This window comes from Coregonus clupeaformis, chromosome 40 (genome assembly GCF_020615455.1).
Source record: "Coregonus clupeaformis isolate EN_2021a chromosome 40, ASM2061545v1, whole genome shotgun sequence".
Classification (NCBI taxonomy): domain Eukaryota; kingdom Metazoa; phylum Chordata; class Actinopteri; order Salmoniformes; family Salmonidae; genus Coregonus; species Coregonus clupeaformis.
In genome coordinates, this window is record NC_059231.1 from 12,215,979 (window position 1) to 12,233,614 (window position 17,636).

The 17,636-nt window shown below is 40.6% G+C and overlaps 1 protein-coding gene across 1 annotated transcript; it reads right to left on the minus strand.

The window, feature by feature from the left end:
- Positions 1–2,488: 2,488 nt before the first annotated feature.
- On the minus strand, positions 2,489–6,679 carry LOC121555087 (homeobox even-skipped homolog protein 2-like). Its single transcript, XM_041868890.2, has 3 exons — positions 5,875–6,679; positions 5,281–5,519; positions 2,489–4,333 (listed from the first exon to the last, which is right to left on the minus strand). Exons 1-3 carry the CDS (start codon positions 6,359–6,361, stop codon positions 3,719–3,721), a joined length of 1,341 nt encoding a protein of 446 aa, XP_041724824.1. The 5' UTR covers positions 6,362–6,679; the 3' UTR covers positions 2,489–3,718.
- Positions 6,680–17,636: the final 10,957 nt, after the last annotated feature.

Below are 17,636 nucleotides of genomic sequence, written 5' to 3' on the forward strand. Positions count from 1 at the left end.
ACCCACAACCCTGGCGTTGCAAACGCCATGCTCTACCAACTGAGCTACAAATATGGCGACATCTGGCACGTCATTAGACTGTTTACAGCATCAGACTGAAATAAGAACAATATGATGACAGAGAAGGCTCTCCAAAATTTGATTAAATCAAGTTGACAAGTGTATGTTTATGTGAGGTCATGTTTGTATATGAGTTGGACGCCAAAATGCAAAATGATAACAAAATGTCGATTTTCTGTTATTTAGATAGGTCTATATTACTATGGTTATAGACGTCTATATAACCAAGCTATGATAACCAAATTATTATCAGAAGTCTCAGTACTGATGCTGGAGGCAATAGATGGAGCAGTTTTGTCCGTTTCTTATTTTGTATCTCCACCTTAACGGTGGAGTGTTTTGGCCCCACTTACTCGCTGTAGTTTAGGTTTTTAGTCCTCCCGCAGCAGCTGTCACCCTGCATTACTCGCAGTCAGCTAAATGAAACATTATTCTAAACATATGCGTCGTAATCAGGTCGGTCACACTTACAAGAACACCCGTTAATAAGGCAATCAATCACTCTGGAACAAGCGAGTTTGTTCTGTAACAGATCATAAACAGTGTGTAATGAAGAATTGGAGGTTAGCATGACGCGCTGATCAGATAGTCAATGTAAAAAAAAAAAAATGCGATGAATGTCAGTAAATGTAGTTTTCATGTCTTTTCTATAAAATCTTCAATTTACAACAAGCAGTTCGATTACCCAGAAAATACAGTCAATTAGATAGGGGTGGTTGGACAGTAGTGGCAGGAACATCAGACTTTGTATTTCTATCACTGGTGGACATTTAATTAATGTTTTAATTATTGTTTTTCTATTAGCACCGAAAGAAATAAAATATACAATATATTAAACAACCCTCAGATTCATTTTCTTGTCAAAATCAATTCGGTGGAAGGTGACAGACAGTTTTCTGCGTTTTATGAGGAATTATTTTTTTCAGTCTGCACATTGGATACAAAACTGATCGTGTTATTGTGGGCAATGTTTTTTTTCCTCTGTCTTTTCCTGATTGCACCTCCATCTAACTCAATGCGTTTGTTGTATGGTTCGGAACCCTCGTCCTGGGAAACATGGCGATATATCACGCCCAAATCTGCTGCCTTAATCCTATTTCTTTAATGGGGACGTTAAAAAAAAAAGCAATTTATCTCAAAGTCCCTTTGGGGCACTCTGGTATATATTTAACCAACTGTAATTAATGACAGTATCAGCTTGTATTATTTAGAGGTAATGTCAAAATAATGGTACATTTTAGGGTCAGAATGACCTGTGATAGCAGTCTTCATATTTCCCAATAGTTTTCTGCATCGTTTTAATTAATGCCAGACAGACTTTCCGCAGAGAAATAGCGTCAGTGTACCCAAGTAGCCGACCCGGTATGACCCGGCTTCATATACGCTACAGATAGAGTTTCCCTATTGATAAAAAATGTAAATACATAAAGTGCATAAATATAGACTTAATATGAATATTTCTTATTTCAATGCAAACATATTGCACCAAATGGAAATACATAATATCCATAACCAATGATGATGCTAGTATTACCAATGATGATCTCACTTTTGTCATGCCTCTTCAAACCTGTGATGTTGACAGTAATGTCTACATGTATTCATATTATGTATAATCAATATCTGAACAAAGATAAGAAATTGTTTGACGATTTTTTAAAAATATTTATTTCCCAAGAACAAACATCATCGATAAATAACATGATTTACATTTGATATTGCACATTTTTCTCAAGTTAAAATATGTAAATTCATACAGTTGGTAATATTCTAAATACAGATATATATTGTACAGATCCATGTATCTCAGAGACCCTGGGGACATGGGGCAATACACTAGTATTTCATTATTTATATCCTTTAAACAGGTTTCAGTTGTCGTTTATAAGCCCTTGGAAGCCTTTTTTTCAATGTAGTACAAAATGTACTCTCTCCTTTTACATGTATGGACTTCTAACATATATTCTGCATGACTTAAGACTTATTTGGTTTGTAGTTGACATAGATCCATGTTTACTTTACAATAGCGTTGATGGTGATATAAGCGTGTATGATCTCCAGTGTATACGATTTAAATTGAATAAACATTCAACAAGTCACATACATTATTAATATATATATATATATATATATATATATATATATATATATATATTTTATTAAGAAATGTAATTTACACGTCATGGGTCATTTTCTAATCCACAGCGGTCAATATTTTGGTTTAAAACTATTTTAACGAAATGTATGCTGAGTGAAGGAGGCCCTATTGGGAGAGGATGGAAATACCGGTCCATATTGAATGAGGTTGCTCCATAATAATAATAATAATATGCCATTTAGCAGACGCTTTTATCCAAAGCGACTTACAGACATGTGTGTATACATTTTTACGTATGGGTGGTCCCGGGGATCGAACCCACTACCCTTGCGTTACAAGCGCCGTGCTCTACCAGCTGAGCTACAGAGGACCACATATAACATCAGCAATGTAAGAACGGAAATATAACAGGAAAGGTGTAAGGGCGATCGTCCAACTTTTAACTGAAACGAACATTGGCTCTAAGGAGTATTATATATTTTTTAAACCTTCACAGGTAAGGAACATCACATTTTAAACTGTACAATCTATGCACCAAGAACAATGTTGTATGTTCCAAGTCTTTTATCTGTCATGCTTAATGACTTCCCTTAGGGGGATAATTAGCACTTGACAGCGGTTCTCAGAACGAGGAACTTTCTTAGTTTTCTGCATTCAAAGGAGGTCCATGAAGGTACACGATTGGCAATTTTCGTCATAATCCCTCTATTCCTAACAGCATAATTGACAAGTTAGAAGCGGTGCAAAATTCTATGCACCTTGCTTGAAGATAAGGAATATCCCTTGAGCTGTACCGATTTTACAAGAAGGTTCTTATACAGTAGTAGTTGTTGTGGCACATATTGTAAATATGATTCTCACCATAACCTACATTAATAACGAAACCACACGTAAAAATATTTCAAAGAGAAAAGTATTGCCCGACATTGATTTGATAAATGCAGATAACAAGACCAAATTGCTTACTTTTACAGTGCCTTAAGTTAATACCAAAATATAACTGGGAATTTTGAAAAATGTATCGTAGAATTAATGAAGATAATTGATGAAAATATATTGATATAAATGGATAAATCACGAATTTAGGATGTGGCTTGATTTAGATATTTTTGTGTTCATTGACATTGATTTGAAATTAAGAATCAAGAATAGAAAATGAAAATAACAATTGTTTTAATTAATGACGATCAATAAACATTTAGTTAGTCATTCAGTCGATGCACTAACGACCATTAGGACTAATTAATAACCAAGTACCGTGGGCCTATCACGGAATTAGATAGTCATTTCTAGGTTTTAAGGCACATGAATCCAGTTGTGAATGAAGAAAAATAAAGCATCATCACCACCGCACTAACAAAATAGTCCTTTAAATTTAGCACTTACCAATGTTAACACTTTTGGCTTCTTTGTTTTAAATGCTAATTATGCTAATTGTTTTGAAATTACATTTATTTGTCCCCCAAATATTGGAGTCGTAGATGTAGGCCTATGTATAAACTAATAGCAAAGCAGAAAACAGGAGGAACTGCACTTGATTTAGAAGTTCCGGTGATGAAGTTATCTGTTTAGTGAAGATTCCTCTCTTTCATCTGGTGATGGAACCGAGGTTTTGCTCAGGACAGCGGCAGAATACGGCAAAAATCCACTTTCGGATCTCTGCCCGGATGCGGTGCAGGTGAAGTCAGTGTTGCTACTTCTGGAGCCTAGCGCGCTGGCCGCCTGGCTGCTGTGACAACTGAGGCACGAGCATGGCCCAGTGGCGGATGGCGCGCCGACAGCAGCTGCACATGCTGCTGCTGCCGCTGCTGCTGATGCTGCCGCAGAGCTATTGAGGCCTGCGGGTGACTGATAAAGTCCTGGGTGCCTGAAGCCACAGAGAAGCTCTGGTCGTGAGTAAGGATGGGAGAGTGCACGGAAAGTATCGAGAGGGCGAATGGAGGTAGCGAAAGGTGACGATGCAGCACCAGACGCGGCTGCGGCCGCGGCAGCTGCTGTGACACCAACATGCGGGTAATAGTGCAGAGGCATGTGGGAATGGAAAGGGTATGGTAGACTTCCGGTGGCTGCCGCGTGCGTCATCATGTAGGTGTAAAAGTTTGGATCTACTGGATGGGGCCAAGACATCGCCAAACGTTGCCTCTTGTCCTTCATCCGCCTGTTCTGGAACCATACCTACAAACAGAGAATCATCATTCATGTTTACTTTCGGACCTTATTAAATCCATCCAGCATTGTAGCATTGTAGCATTACAAAATATCGGGTCGACTCGCATGCATTTCCCCAGTGTTCAGGATATGCGTGTGCCTATAATAAATATAGCCTACTGCGTAAACATTGCTAATGCAAGTTTGATAAAAATTAAGAGTTTAAAACGAACAGGCCAATATATATATTTATTTGTGAATAGTTATTTTTAGGGTCCCTAAACAAATCAGCAAGTTGAAAAAATTAATTCCAAAGAAATGCCTCTTATAGTAACTTTTTAGATGAATTAATTCATTTTACATTCATTCATTCATTTCAGATTCATTTATTCATTTCAGATGCACTCACTCATTCATTCATTCATTTCAGATTAATTTCTGGAATAGATTCGAGTAGACCATTGTCTTGCTCACATAGTGGTCGCAGTTGTAAATGAGAACTTGTTCTCAACTGGATTACCTGGTTAAATAAAGGTGAAAAAAATAAAAAAAAACTCATTCATTCATTCAGTTATTAATTTCAGATTCATTCATTCATTCATTCATTCATTCATTCATTCATTCATTCATTCATTCATTCATTCATTCGTTCATTTCAGATTCATTTATTCATTTCAGATGCACTCACTCATTCATTCATTCATTTCAGATTAATTTCTGGAATAGATTCGAGTAGACCATTGTCTTGCTCACATAGTGAATTATACCAAACGGATTCGTTTCTAGGTTTTCTCTGTGTGTGTGTGTGTGTGCGCGCGTGCGTGTGTGTTTCGATGCATGCATGTTGACCAGCGTGTGTTTTAGTGGTGTGTGTAATATAATTGTATCCTATACATTCCTAACTATTTGTGGTGTAGCCTACGTAATGTATATATTACGCACGAATGTATGCATATAACAGAACATAGGCCTACCTTTATTGTAGTTTCAGGTAGATTCAGGGATGCAGCCAGTTCACATCTTCTTGGTCTTGAGACATAATTTTCCCTGTAAAACTCTTTCTCCAATCTTCCTATTTGTTCTCTGGTGAATGCAGTCCGGTACCTTCTCACCTGATCCGCATTTGACATGTTTGAACACATTCCATTGCCGTTAAAATTGGAAAGGGAGGATGAATTTGTGTTGGAGCCTCCAGAATTATTGTCAGAAAAACCTTTAGGAAAGAAATATGCAAAGATTATTCGATAATCTCATGTAAGCTTTATAGGCAATGTTGCTGTGTATATTGGCTATTATATATTCTTATGATATCACATGAGATGATACCTATAGGCTAAATAATACATCATTTTTGTAGCAATAGCTGTGAAATATTTCAAAATCAAAGACACATTAATTCTTTATTCGTTTTTATTATTATTATTAGGCCTATTATTATTATTATTATTATTTATAAAATTGTTATTTTTATTATAATATTGGTATTGTTATTCGTTTTAAGATATCAAATACATTTATCTTTCATGTTTTATTTATATCATTACATTTGAGGTCCAAGTGAATATTACCTTTGTTGTTGTTGTTGTTTTCCTTGTGTTGGCTCGGGGAGCGATGCGATGGGCATCCCACCTCCACGTCACTGTTCATGTCTGAGTCTTGAGAAACTTCAGAGTATAAGTGGATTGTCTTTCTGCTTTCTGATGATGAAATCTCCGCTGACGAGGTGTTCTCGCTGCTGTGGTGGGTACCGAAAAGACTGTCCATTTCGAACTTTCCTTTGGTTGGAATATCCCCGAGACTTCCATGAAGCGAGGCGGAAGTTATTCGCGGGCTTACTCGACCACTGTGCTGAGAATTTTCGAGGGCCTCCAACACTGAATTTCCGGCGGAGTCTGACAGGTTTGAGAGCCTTTTGCCAGACACGGGACCGTGCAGACCTCTCTCCATCAGAACCATCTCTTTTCTTCTCCTCTCCATCATTAAGCCTTGTAGAAGAAGAAAAAAACAATTCCCAGGTCTGGTGCTCCGATGAGTTGTGACCGAGCTAATCCGCATTCAGATCAGCAACTGTCTCTAAATAATATAACAGCTTTTTATGAGAGAGACATAAAAATAAATAGAATGCCAATGCGAGCAACGAATGACGGTTCTAAATGTCTCGTGAATCCTTTTTTAGCCCAAAATGTAAAGGTGCGCGTGACGCTGCTCGAATGATCATATATTGTAACAGGTGTATAAGCAAATAAACACGAGATGGCTTTCAGTTGATGATGGAGGCGGCCTACGGTCAGACGAATGTATATCCATGTGGAGCGGAAGAGGAGAAGTGAGGAGTGGAGTGTGTGTCCCCGGATTGATCTGAGTCTGCTTTAGATTGCTCTTGGGTTTGGCCTCGGGTGAAATTGACAGTCTGATTAATAAACATTTCCCGCTTCTTTTAGGAATATCATTATGCTTTGATTCTCTATTGTTTTTCCCTTCTGTTCTCTCTTCCCTTCCGTCTGTTTCTATTTTATCCATCGATCATTTCACCGAGGCATTTTCGAATGATACATTATTACTGAAATAGGTATTTAGTGAGATCCATTTAACAGCATTAAAACAGCATTTAACAACATTCTTATGATAATTTGAAGTTGTCTTTAGCATTTTTGTCATGTTTGTGTTCTACACTGCACACTCGTAAAACACATTTTGAGAGCATCATTATATTATATCTATAATTTAAACAATTTATGTCAGATACAGTATGGTGTAACCAATGCCATAATAATGTTTGTGATGTTGGCAGTTTCGGTTATTATTAGTAGCCAATTATCTCCATTGCTTCTAGAACAGTACTGTGATTTAGAATGAATTACAATGAATAAGAAATTATACCTAGCGAATACTTTTTCCGCTTTCTTTTTCAATTTTCAAGCCTGGAATAATGATGTTTAATTGAGCTCAATCAAACTCCTCCTGATGAAATAGGACCTATTTTTACACAGGTTTGAAGTTGTATTATAATCAGACCTGTATTGTATATGATTTAGAACTATACTACCGGTATCTCAAATGTATAGGTTACACAGGTTGCAATCACATTGTTTTTTCTGTTATCAAATATTGTGATATTAATATTGTGATGAGTTAGTAGCATGTCTCCCGATGTGTTGCTTCTACATCGTTTAGGCATAATGAACTATAAGGTCTATTGTAATATTGTTTGGAACACTCGATTTAATATTTATAATACAGCGAGGTAATGTCAGATTTAAAGGGAGAATGGCTTCTAATGGTAAGGTAACACGCTGGCGAGGAACGTCGTGTATGCGTCCTTTGGCGCCCCCAAGAGTTTCCCTGGTTTATCACAATGCCTGAGCGTTGAGATGTTTCATTTTCTGTGAGTCGGAAGGCCATCCTGTGATGAACAATACTATATCTATATAGCCTGAAGTTTATGTGATCTCTCATCACTGCTAAAATCATCTAGCCTATTGGTCTCAGAGCATTTCATATTATTCTGTACGTAAATCCGAGACACTCCATTTAGTATGGTATGTTACGTTTCGTATGGTATGTATTAATCTGTGGATGTCCATCACCCATTTCGTATCATATGTTACGAATTTGCAAAACATACAATATGTTTGCAAATTTGCCAAAAATATGATGTGTTAGGAATTCTAGCTAGATGGCTAACGTTAGCTAGCTTGCTAACATTAGCTAGGCTAAGGGTTAGGGTTAAGTTTAGGAGTTAGGTTAAAGGGTTAAGGTTAGGGAAAGGGCTAGCTAAAAGGGTTAAGGTTAGGGTTAGGGGAAGGGTTAGCTAACATGCTAAGTAATTGCAAAGTAGCTAAAAAGTAGTAAGTAGTTGAAAATTAGCTAAACTTTGCCGTGATGAGATTCGAACTCACAACCTTTGGGTTGCTAGAGGATCGCGTTAAGGGCTTTATTACAGAATAAATACTCCTCAGCATTTGCTTGCCAGCTATGCCTATTGTAGCGACCACAGTAACTTCTTCAGACAGACAACTTTACTAGGACGAGTTTAGATTCAAATATAGGCTTCCCACTGGGCAAAAACTGGTTGAATCAATGTTGTTTCCATGTCATTTCAACCAAACAAATCAATGTGATGAAGTTGAATCAACGTGGAAAACTGATTGGATTTGCAAAAAGTCATCAAGGGCATTTCGTCTTTTAAGCTAAATCCAATGACATGGTGAAATGTTTTGTTGATTTCATGTTGAATTCACGTTAGTTGAAAACTAGATGCTGAATTGATGTCTGTGCCCAGTGGGTACTTGCTGATGTCAAGCTTTTTCCAAAAGCCTTCTCTGATGAAGCAAGCTAAATGACACAAGTTGTTTGCTTAGCTACCCTCACATAGCCTATCTGAAATTAGATGATGTTTAGCCTACTGATCATGAAAAGCATGCAGTTACTTGCTGTATAACTATGATGTAGAGCAAGAAAATGTAAATGCTCTTCAAGAGGTGATCATATTACAACCAAATAGTTGTAACATTGATTTGACAATCCCTTGAGAACGGGATGCAGTTGTCAACGGTTTTAGTGTAGCTGGAGGTCTCCTTACCCCCCAGAGAGTAGGGTGTGATTGCGGCCCACTATTTGGGCATTCCTGCATCTGTAGGAACCCCTCTTTATACTTCTATTGGTCAATTTTTAAGCTAGGACTCCGGTAAACAGGTGGGAGCGACACTCCAGTCCAGTTAGTGGCGGTAATGCACCTTCAAAGTTGGTTGCCAACTGCCATATAAAATCCACAGAAGAAGAATACACCACTAGCTAGCTAGGACACTGCTAGCTAGCTAGGACACCGCTAGTTAGCTAGGATACTGGTAGACAGTGTGCTTCACCCCCGGCCTGGCGAGGGCTTCTGTGTCCCGAGGATCCCGGATAGCAAAGGACCAGCGAGGGCTTCTGTGTTCCGAGGATCCCGGATAGCAAGGACCGGCAAGGGTGTCTGTGTGCCGAGGATCCCGGATAGCAAGGACCGGCAAGGGTGTCTGTGTGCTGAGGATCCCAGATAGCAAGGACCGGCATGGGCGTCTGTGTCCCGAAGTTGCCGGATAGCAAGGACCGGCAAGGGCGTCTGTGTGCCGAGGATGCCGGATAGCAAGGACCGGCAAGGGCGTCTGTGTGCCGAGGATCCCAGATAGCAAGGACCGGCAAGGGCGTCTGTGTCCCGAGGATGCCGTATAGCAAGGACCGGCAAGGGCGTCTGTGTCCCAAGGATCCCGGATAGCAAAGGACTGGCGAGGGCTTCTGTGTCCCGAGGATCCCGGATAGCAAAGGACCGGCGAGGGCGTCTGTGTTCCGAGGATCCTGGATAGCAAGGACCGGCAAGGGCGTCTGTGTCCCGAGGATCCCGGATAGCAAGGACCGGCAAGGGCGTCTGTGTCCCGAGGATGCCGGATAGCAAGGACCGGCAAGGGCATCTGTGTCCCGAGGATGCCGGATAGCAAGGACCGGCAAGGGCGTCTGTGTCCCGAGGATGCCGGATAGCAAGGACCGGCAAGGGTGTCTGTGTCCCGAGGATGCCGGATAGCAAGGACCGGCAAGGGCGTCTGTGTCCCGAGGATGCCGGATAGCAAGGACCGGCAAGGGTGTCTGTGTCCCGAGGATGCCGGATAGCAAGGACCGGCAAGGGCGTCTGTGTCCCGAGGATCCCAGATAGCAAGGACCGGCAAGGGCGTCTGTGTCCCGAGGATGCCGGATAGCAAGGACCGGCAAGGGCGTCTGTGTCCCGAGGATCCCAGATAGCAAGGACCGGCAAGGGCGTCTGTGTCCCGAGGATCCCAGATAGCAAGGACCGTTTATTTATTACATCACTTCACAGCGTTCATGAGGAGAGGGGCGGGTATATCTGTTACATCTGCTATCTAACACATCAACAGATTACAATTTCAAGCTAAAACATTGCACATTAATTATACTACAATGATGGCATAGCCTAAACAAAAAACTTTGATAATACTTTTATTTCCTTTTTGACCCATATTTTATTTGCATATACAATCAGGGGAAGATGCAGGAACGGCCGAATTGTGGGCCACTATCACACACGCTATCACACACGCTATCACACACGCTATCACACACTATTGCCCCCAGAAAGCAAATCGAACAATCTGCACTATAGCTCCACTATTTAAGTTGCGTTGCTTTGCCATAGTATTACAAAGAAAATAAGAATCAATTAAATGTTTTTTTTGTTTAGTTTTTTACAGGACAAATCTGAAAGGGGCACGTGCCCCTGTGCCCCGTATTGGCATGATGCCTCTGAATGTGACGTTGTACCTGCTACACAGTGCATTATGTTTTGAGAGCAGAGAGGAGCACAGGGGAAGAGTGCCTCTATTCTGTTTTTTCTACTGTACTGTACCATATTTGTCGATGACATGTAAGTACAATAGCTTTGGTCCAGTTTTTCGCGAGTACTCATTAAATTGTTGCTAAATTATCCTCTAATTCAGGGATCATCAACTAGATTCGGCCGCGGGCTGATTTTTTTCTTGAGCGGATGGTCAGGGGGCCGGAACATAATTACAAATAATTTGTAGACTGCAAATTGACTTCGAGAAGCCCAAACAGATATAACCTTTGACTAAAACATAATCATTTCAAACCTTCCTTACATTTGTATACGATCACATATATCTCTCTATTATGCGTGGGAATACTTTGGAACAGATTTCCAAAATTAAAATCACTTGGAGCTGATTTTCCTGGTGTTTTTACAAACTTTTGTCCAAAAAAAGAAAAAGAAATTGGCTCAGAAAACGGGGGACCTTGCTCTAATCACACAAGTTTATTTTGTTTACATTGTGAACATAGTCAATGTAGCTAGCTAGCTAGTAGAATAACCAGTGGTGTAGAGTCTAGGCAATATGCAACCAAAATCAACTTCATTTCAAGTCACAAGACAGAATGAATGCGCGAATCAGCCATCGAGAATTGAAACTCGGCAAATCTTCAGCGTGGACGCTGCCATTGGATGTGACGCAACACAGGCAGTATAGCAGATTTTTCATTGATTTCAAAGGAAGCATTTCCTCTGGCTGATGGCAATGCCGGACGCCCGATGGCGTATACACTTGTTGTATTTGGCGCATGTGACAAATAACATTACATTTTTTTATTTGATACAATACCTACTTTTTATTTTATTTGATACAATACCTACTTTTTTGGCCATGAACTCACATGCATACGGAATCTGTAATAGCCTACATAACATCTAGCTAATAGACCTACATATGCACCTTTGGATGGAGTTTGGTATAATTGAGAAAGGAAGGGGAGATATAAGGGTTGAGAGAAAGGTGGAGCTTGACCAGGGGTTTATGTGTTTAAAATAAATATTTTACAGTTGCGGTGGGTTAAGAATAGCCTATGCGACATCATAGGCTGCCTTCTTAAATATTTGGAATGGGAATTACTGCATTCGTTAAAAAAACATAAACATCAGGGATGTCTTTGGGGATGTCTTGAGAAAGATAAAGTGGACTAGCTCGGCCATTGGAATTAGAATTCTGTTCTGTGGGCTAAACAATGAACAATGGCCGAATTCTAATATGACAAATCGTGGGTTGACCCTTCGCTAAACCCCGCCCCAGAATTTTGCCTATCCAATTGCAGCGCTCCAATGGATAGCCGCAACTGTTGTCGAGTCCAACACCTAGGACAAGCTGAGGTCGCATGAAATCTAGTGACAAAAATAGCTGTAATTTTGTCAGTAAAAAAAAAACATGTAGGTCTTGTCATGTGTTTTCCACTTATGATGCATGAAAATACTATTATGTCACCTGATATAGGCTACTATAGCTGTCGTTTGTCAGTAAAAGCCGTAGGCTTTTGTAGGCTATTCCCGAAAAGGGCCAACAATACTTAAATATAAAAATAATGTATTTATGAAATATATGAAACAATTAGTATCATTATTGGTTGATTCATATTATGTAGTGTTTGAATTCATACTTATATCTAAATACAGTGAGGGAAAAAAGTATTTGATCCCCTGCTGATTTTGTACGTTTGCCCACTGACAAAGACATGTCTATAATTTTTATGGTAGGTTTATTTGAACAGTGAGAGACAGAATAACAACAAAAAATGTTATAAATTGATTTGCATTTTAATGAGGGAAATAAGTACTTGACCCCTCTGCAAAACATGACTTAGTACTTGGTGGCAAAACCCTTGTTGGCAATCACAGAGGTCAGACGTTTCTTGTAGTTGGCCACCAGGTTTGCACACATCTCAGGAGGGATTTTGTCCCACTCCTCTTTGCAGATCTTCTCCAAGTCATTAAGGTTTCGAGGCTGACGTTTGGCAACTCGAACCTTCAGCTCCCTCCACAGATTTTCTATGGGACTAAGGTCTGGAGACTGGCTAGGCCACTCCAGGACCTTTATGTGCTTCTTCTTGAGCCACTCCTTTGTTGCCTTGGCCGTGTGTTTTGGGTCATTGTCATGCTGGAATACCCATCCACAACCCATTTTCAATGCCCTGGCTGTGGGAAGGAGGTTCTCACCCAAGATTTGACAGTACATGGCCCCGTCCATCGTCCCTTTGATGTGGTGAACTTGGCCTGTCCCCTTAGCAGAAAAACACCCCCAAAGCATAATGTTTCCACCTCCATGTTTGATGGTGGGGATGGTGTTCTTGGGGTCATAGGCAGCATTTCTCCTCCTCTAAACACGGCGAGTTGAGTTGATGCCAAAGACCTTGATTTTAGTCTCATCTGACCACAACACTTTCACCCAGTTCTCCTCTGAATCATTCAGATGTTCAATGGCAAATTTCAGACGGGCCTGTATATGTGCTTTCTTGAGCAGGGGGACCTTGCGGGCGCTGCAGGATTTCAGTCCTTCACGGCGTAGTGTGTTACCAATTGTTTTCTTGGTGACAATGGTCCCAGCTGCCTTGAGATCATTGACAAGATCCTCCCGTGTAGTTCTGGGCTGATTCCTCACCATTCTCATGATCATTGCAACTCCACAAGGTGAGATCTTGCATGGAGCCCCAGGCCGAGGGAGATTGAGTTATTTTGTGTTTCTTCCATTTGCGAATAATCGCACCAACTGTTATCACCTTCTCATCAAGCTGCTTGGCGATGGTCTTGTAGCCCATTCCAGCCTTGTGTAGGTCTACAATCTTGTCCCTGACATCCTTGGAGAGCTCTTTGGTCTTGGCCATGGTGGAGAGTTTGGAATCTGATTGATTGATTCTGTGGACAGGTGTCTTTTATACAGGTAACAAGCTGAGATTAGGAGCACTCCCTTTAAGAGTGTGCTCGTAATCTCAGCTTGTTACCTGTATTTAAGACACCTGGGAGCCAGAAAACTTTCTGATTGAGAGGGGGTCTAATACTTATTTCCCTCATTAAAATGCAAATCAATTTATAACATTTTTGACATGCGTTTGTCTGGATTTTTTGGTTGTTATTCTGTCTCTCACTGTTCAAATAAACCTACCATTAAAATGATAGACTGATCATTTCTTTGTCAGTGGGCAAATGTACAAAATCAGCAGGGGATCAATACTTTTTTCCCCTCACTGTATACCACACCTGTCAGGTGGGTGGATTAACTTCCCTCAGGTTTTACAACAGTGTGCAGTCTGTCAACAAACTTTTAAGACACCCGTTTGAGTAGAAGTCAAATATAAAAAAGCAGGTTGTAGAGCACAAATTGATTGTCTGGTTATGTTTTCCGGCTTTTCAAATTGTACTCGTTAGGAAGTCATTTAAGCCTACAGATGTAGAACTTGCTTTCGACTGTGGTGGATACTCAGCTACTGAAGTCTCCACAATTGATGAATCACTTCTCAATGTAAACCGATAGAGCCATCTAGTGATAACTTGCTGCCATTGCAGGCTGCCACCCTTTTAGACAATCGATACGAAGGTTTACTCTGTTCACTAGCTTCAACAGAATCTTCAAATGCAAGCATTGTGCCCCAAACTGTACTCACAACGAAAGATTACACTCTCTGGACACCGAATGAGTCGACCTTAGGAATTCAACTAGTTATGAATGTATAAGAACGCATATTCTGTGTGTGCCACTGTTATTGCTATTGTTATTTATTAAAAATAAGAAACAGAAATAACTTATTTACATAACTATTCAGACCCTTTGCCATGAGACTCGAAATTGAGCTCAGGTGCATCCTGTTTCCATTGATCATCCTTGAGATGTTTCTACAACTTGATTGGAGTCCACCTGTGGTCAAGTCAATTGATTGGACATGATTTGGAAAGGCCACACATGTCTATATAAGGTCCCACAGTTGACAGTGCATGTCAGAGCAAAAACCAAGTCATGAGGTCGAATGAATTGTCCGTAGAGCGCCAAGACAGGATTGTGTCGAGGCACAGATCTGGGGAAGGGTACCAAAAAATGTCTGCAGCATTGAAGGTCCCCAAGAACACAGTGGCCTCCATCATTCTTAAATGGAAGAAGTTTGGGACCACCAAGACTCTTCCTAGAGCTGGCTGCCCGGCCAAACTGAGCAATCGGGGGAGAAGGGCCTTGGTCAGGGAGGTGACCAAGAACCCGATGGTCACTCTGACAGAGCTCTGGAGTTCCTCAGTGGAGATAGGAGAACCTTCCAGAAGGACAAGCATTTCTGCAGCACTCCACCAATCAGGCCTTTATGGTAGAGTGGCCTGACGGAAGACACTCCTCAATAAAAGGCACATGACAGTCCGCTTGGAGTTTGCCAAAAGGCATCTAAAGACTCTCAGACAATGAGAAACAAGATTATCTGGTCTGATGCAACCAAAATGGAACTCTTTGGCCTGAATGCCAAGTGTATGGTGAAGCATGGTGGTGGCGGCATCATGCTGTGGGGATGTTTTTCAGCGGCAGGGACTGGGAGACTAGTCAGGATCGAGGGAAAGTACAGAGAGATCCTTGATGAAAACCTGCTCCAGAGCACTCAGGACCTCAGACTGGTGCGAAGGTTCACCTTCCAACAGGACAACAACCCTAAGCACACAGCCAAGACAACGCAGGAGTGGCTTCAGGACAAGTCTCTGAATGTCCTTGAGTGGCCCAGCCAGAGCCCGGACTTGAACCCGATCAAACATCTCTGGAGAGACCTGAAAATAGCTGTACAGCGACGCTCCCCATCCAACGTGACAGAGCTTGAGAGGATCTGCAGAGAAGAATGGGAGAAACTCCCCAAATACAGGTGTGCCAAGCTTGTAGCTTCATACACAAGAAGGCTCGAGGCTGTAATCGCTGCCAAAGGTGCTTCAACAAAGTACTGAATAAAGGGTCTGAATACTTATGTAAATGTGTATTTCCATTTGTTATTTTTAATAAATGTGCAAACATTTCTAAAAACCTGTTTTTTCTTTGTCATTATGGGGTATTGTGTGTAGATTGATGAGGAAAAAAACGATTTAATCCATTTTAGAATAAGGCTGTAATGTAACAAAATGTGGAAAACGTGACGGGGTCAGAATACTTTCTGAATGCACTGTAGCAGAGTAAGGCCTTACTAGAGTTTCTACTGAAATTGCACATTGCCTAAATTCAATTCTAAGACTTAGGCTAATTTAAACAATGTTTGGATTATTGATTCTATAGTGACATCTATGCCAATGGATGTATAAGGATTAAATAATTGTTTAAAACGACAATATTCTAGGACTAACATATTTGAATAGTGGTAGACTCCTATTCCAATCAAATGCTAGCAGGATGGTTTGTGTATTCCCAGCGGAAAAAACGATCCCCAATAGCCACTTTAAAATATTGTTAGTGGTAAAAATGTGTATATGTGAATGTGATCATCGTATAGTTTGTCCCATGCAACAATCATTCATTGTTTTTAACACGAAGTTAAAAAGGTGTTGATTCCTATATTGCTAAATCATAGAATTATTTTGAATATACCATAGTGACGTTTCTCATTACAATCGCATGTAACTAGTTTGATATACATATTTTAAAGAATAACTAATGAAGTCGATACAAAGCATGCCACAGTTTTCAAATGTGCTATTCGTAGCTGCTTCCCACGTTTAACAAGTACCTATGTTTATTCACATTTTCAGACAATAACCTTTTTTTTCTGTTCTAATTTTCTGTTGATTTGTTCAGTTCAGGATGTATTTTACCCGTGAAAATGAATAGGCTGTTTCAGTAGTTGGTTGCAGTTCAGATACAGTGGGGCAAAAAAGTATTTAGTCAGCCACCAATTGTGCAAGTTCTCCCACTTAAAAAGATGAGAGAGGCCTGTAATTTTCATCATAGGTACACGTCAACTATGACAGACAAATTGAGAAAAAAAAATCCAGAAAATCCCATTGTAGGATTTTTAATGAATTTATTTGCAAATTATGGTGGAAAATAAGTATTTGGTCACCTACAAACAAGCAAGATTTCTGGCTCTCACAGACCTGTAACTTCTTCTTTAAGAGGCTCCTCTGTCCTCCACTCGTTACCTGTATTAATGGCACCTGTTTGAACTTGTTATCAGTATAAAAGACACCTGTCCACAACCTCAAACAGTCACACTCCAAACTTCACAATGGCCAAGACCAAAGAGCTGTCAAAGGACACCAGAAACAAAATTGTAGACCTGCACCAGGCTGGGAAGACTGAATCTGCAACAGGTAAGCAGCTTGGTTTGAAGAAATCAACTGTGGGAGCAATTATTAGGAAATGGAAGACATACAAGACCACTGATAATCTCCCTCGATCTGGGGCTCCATGCAAGATCTCACCCCGTGGGGTCAAAATGATCACAAGAACGGTGAGCAAAAATCCCAGAACCACACGGGGGGACCTAGTGAATGACCTGCTGAGAGCTGGGACCAAAGTAACAAAGCCAACCATCAGTAACACACTACGCCGCCAGGGACTCAAATCCTGCAGTGCGAGACGTGTCCCCCTGCTTAAGCCAGTACATGTCCAGGCCCGTCTGAAGTGCATTTGGATGATCCAGAAGAGGATTGGGAGAATGTCATATGGTCAGATTAAACCAAAATATAACTTTTTGGTAAAAACTCAACTCGTCATGTTTGGAGGACAAAGAATGCTGAGTTGCATCCAAAGAACACCATACCTACTGTGAAGCATGGGGTTGGAAACATCATGCTTTGGGGCTGTTTTTCTGCAAAGGGACCAGGACGACTGATCCGTGTAAAGGAAAGAATGAATGGGGCCATGTATCGTGAGATTTTGAGTGAAACCCTCCTTCCATCAGCAAGGGCATTGAAGATGAAACGTGGCTGGGTCTTTCAGCATGACAATGATCCCAAACACACCGCCCGGGCAACGAAGGAGTGGCTTCGTAAGAA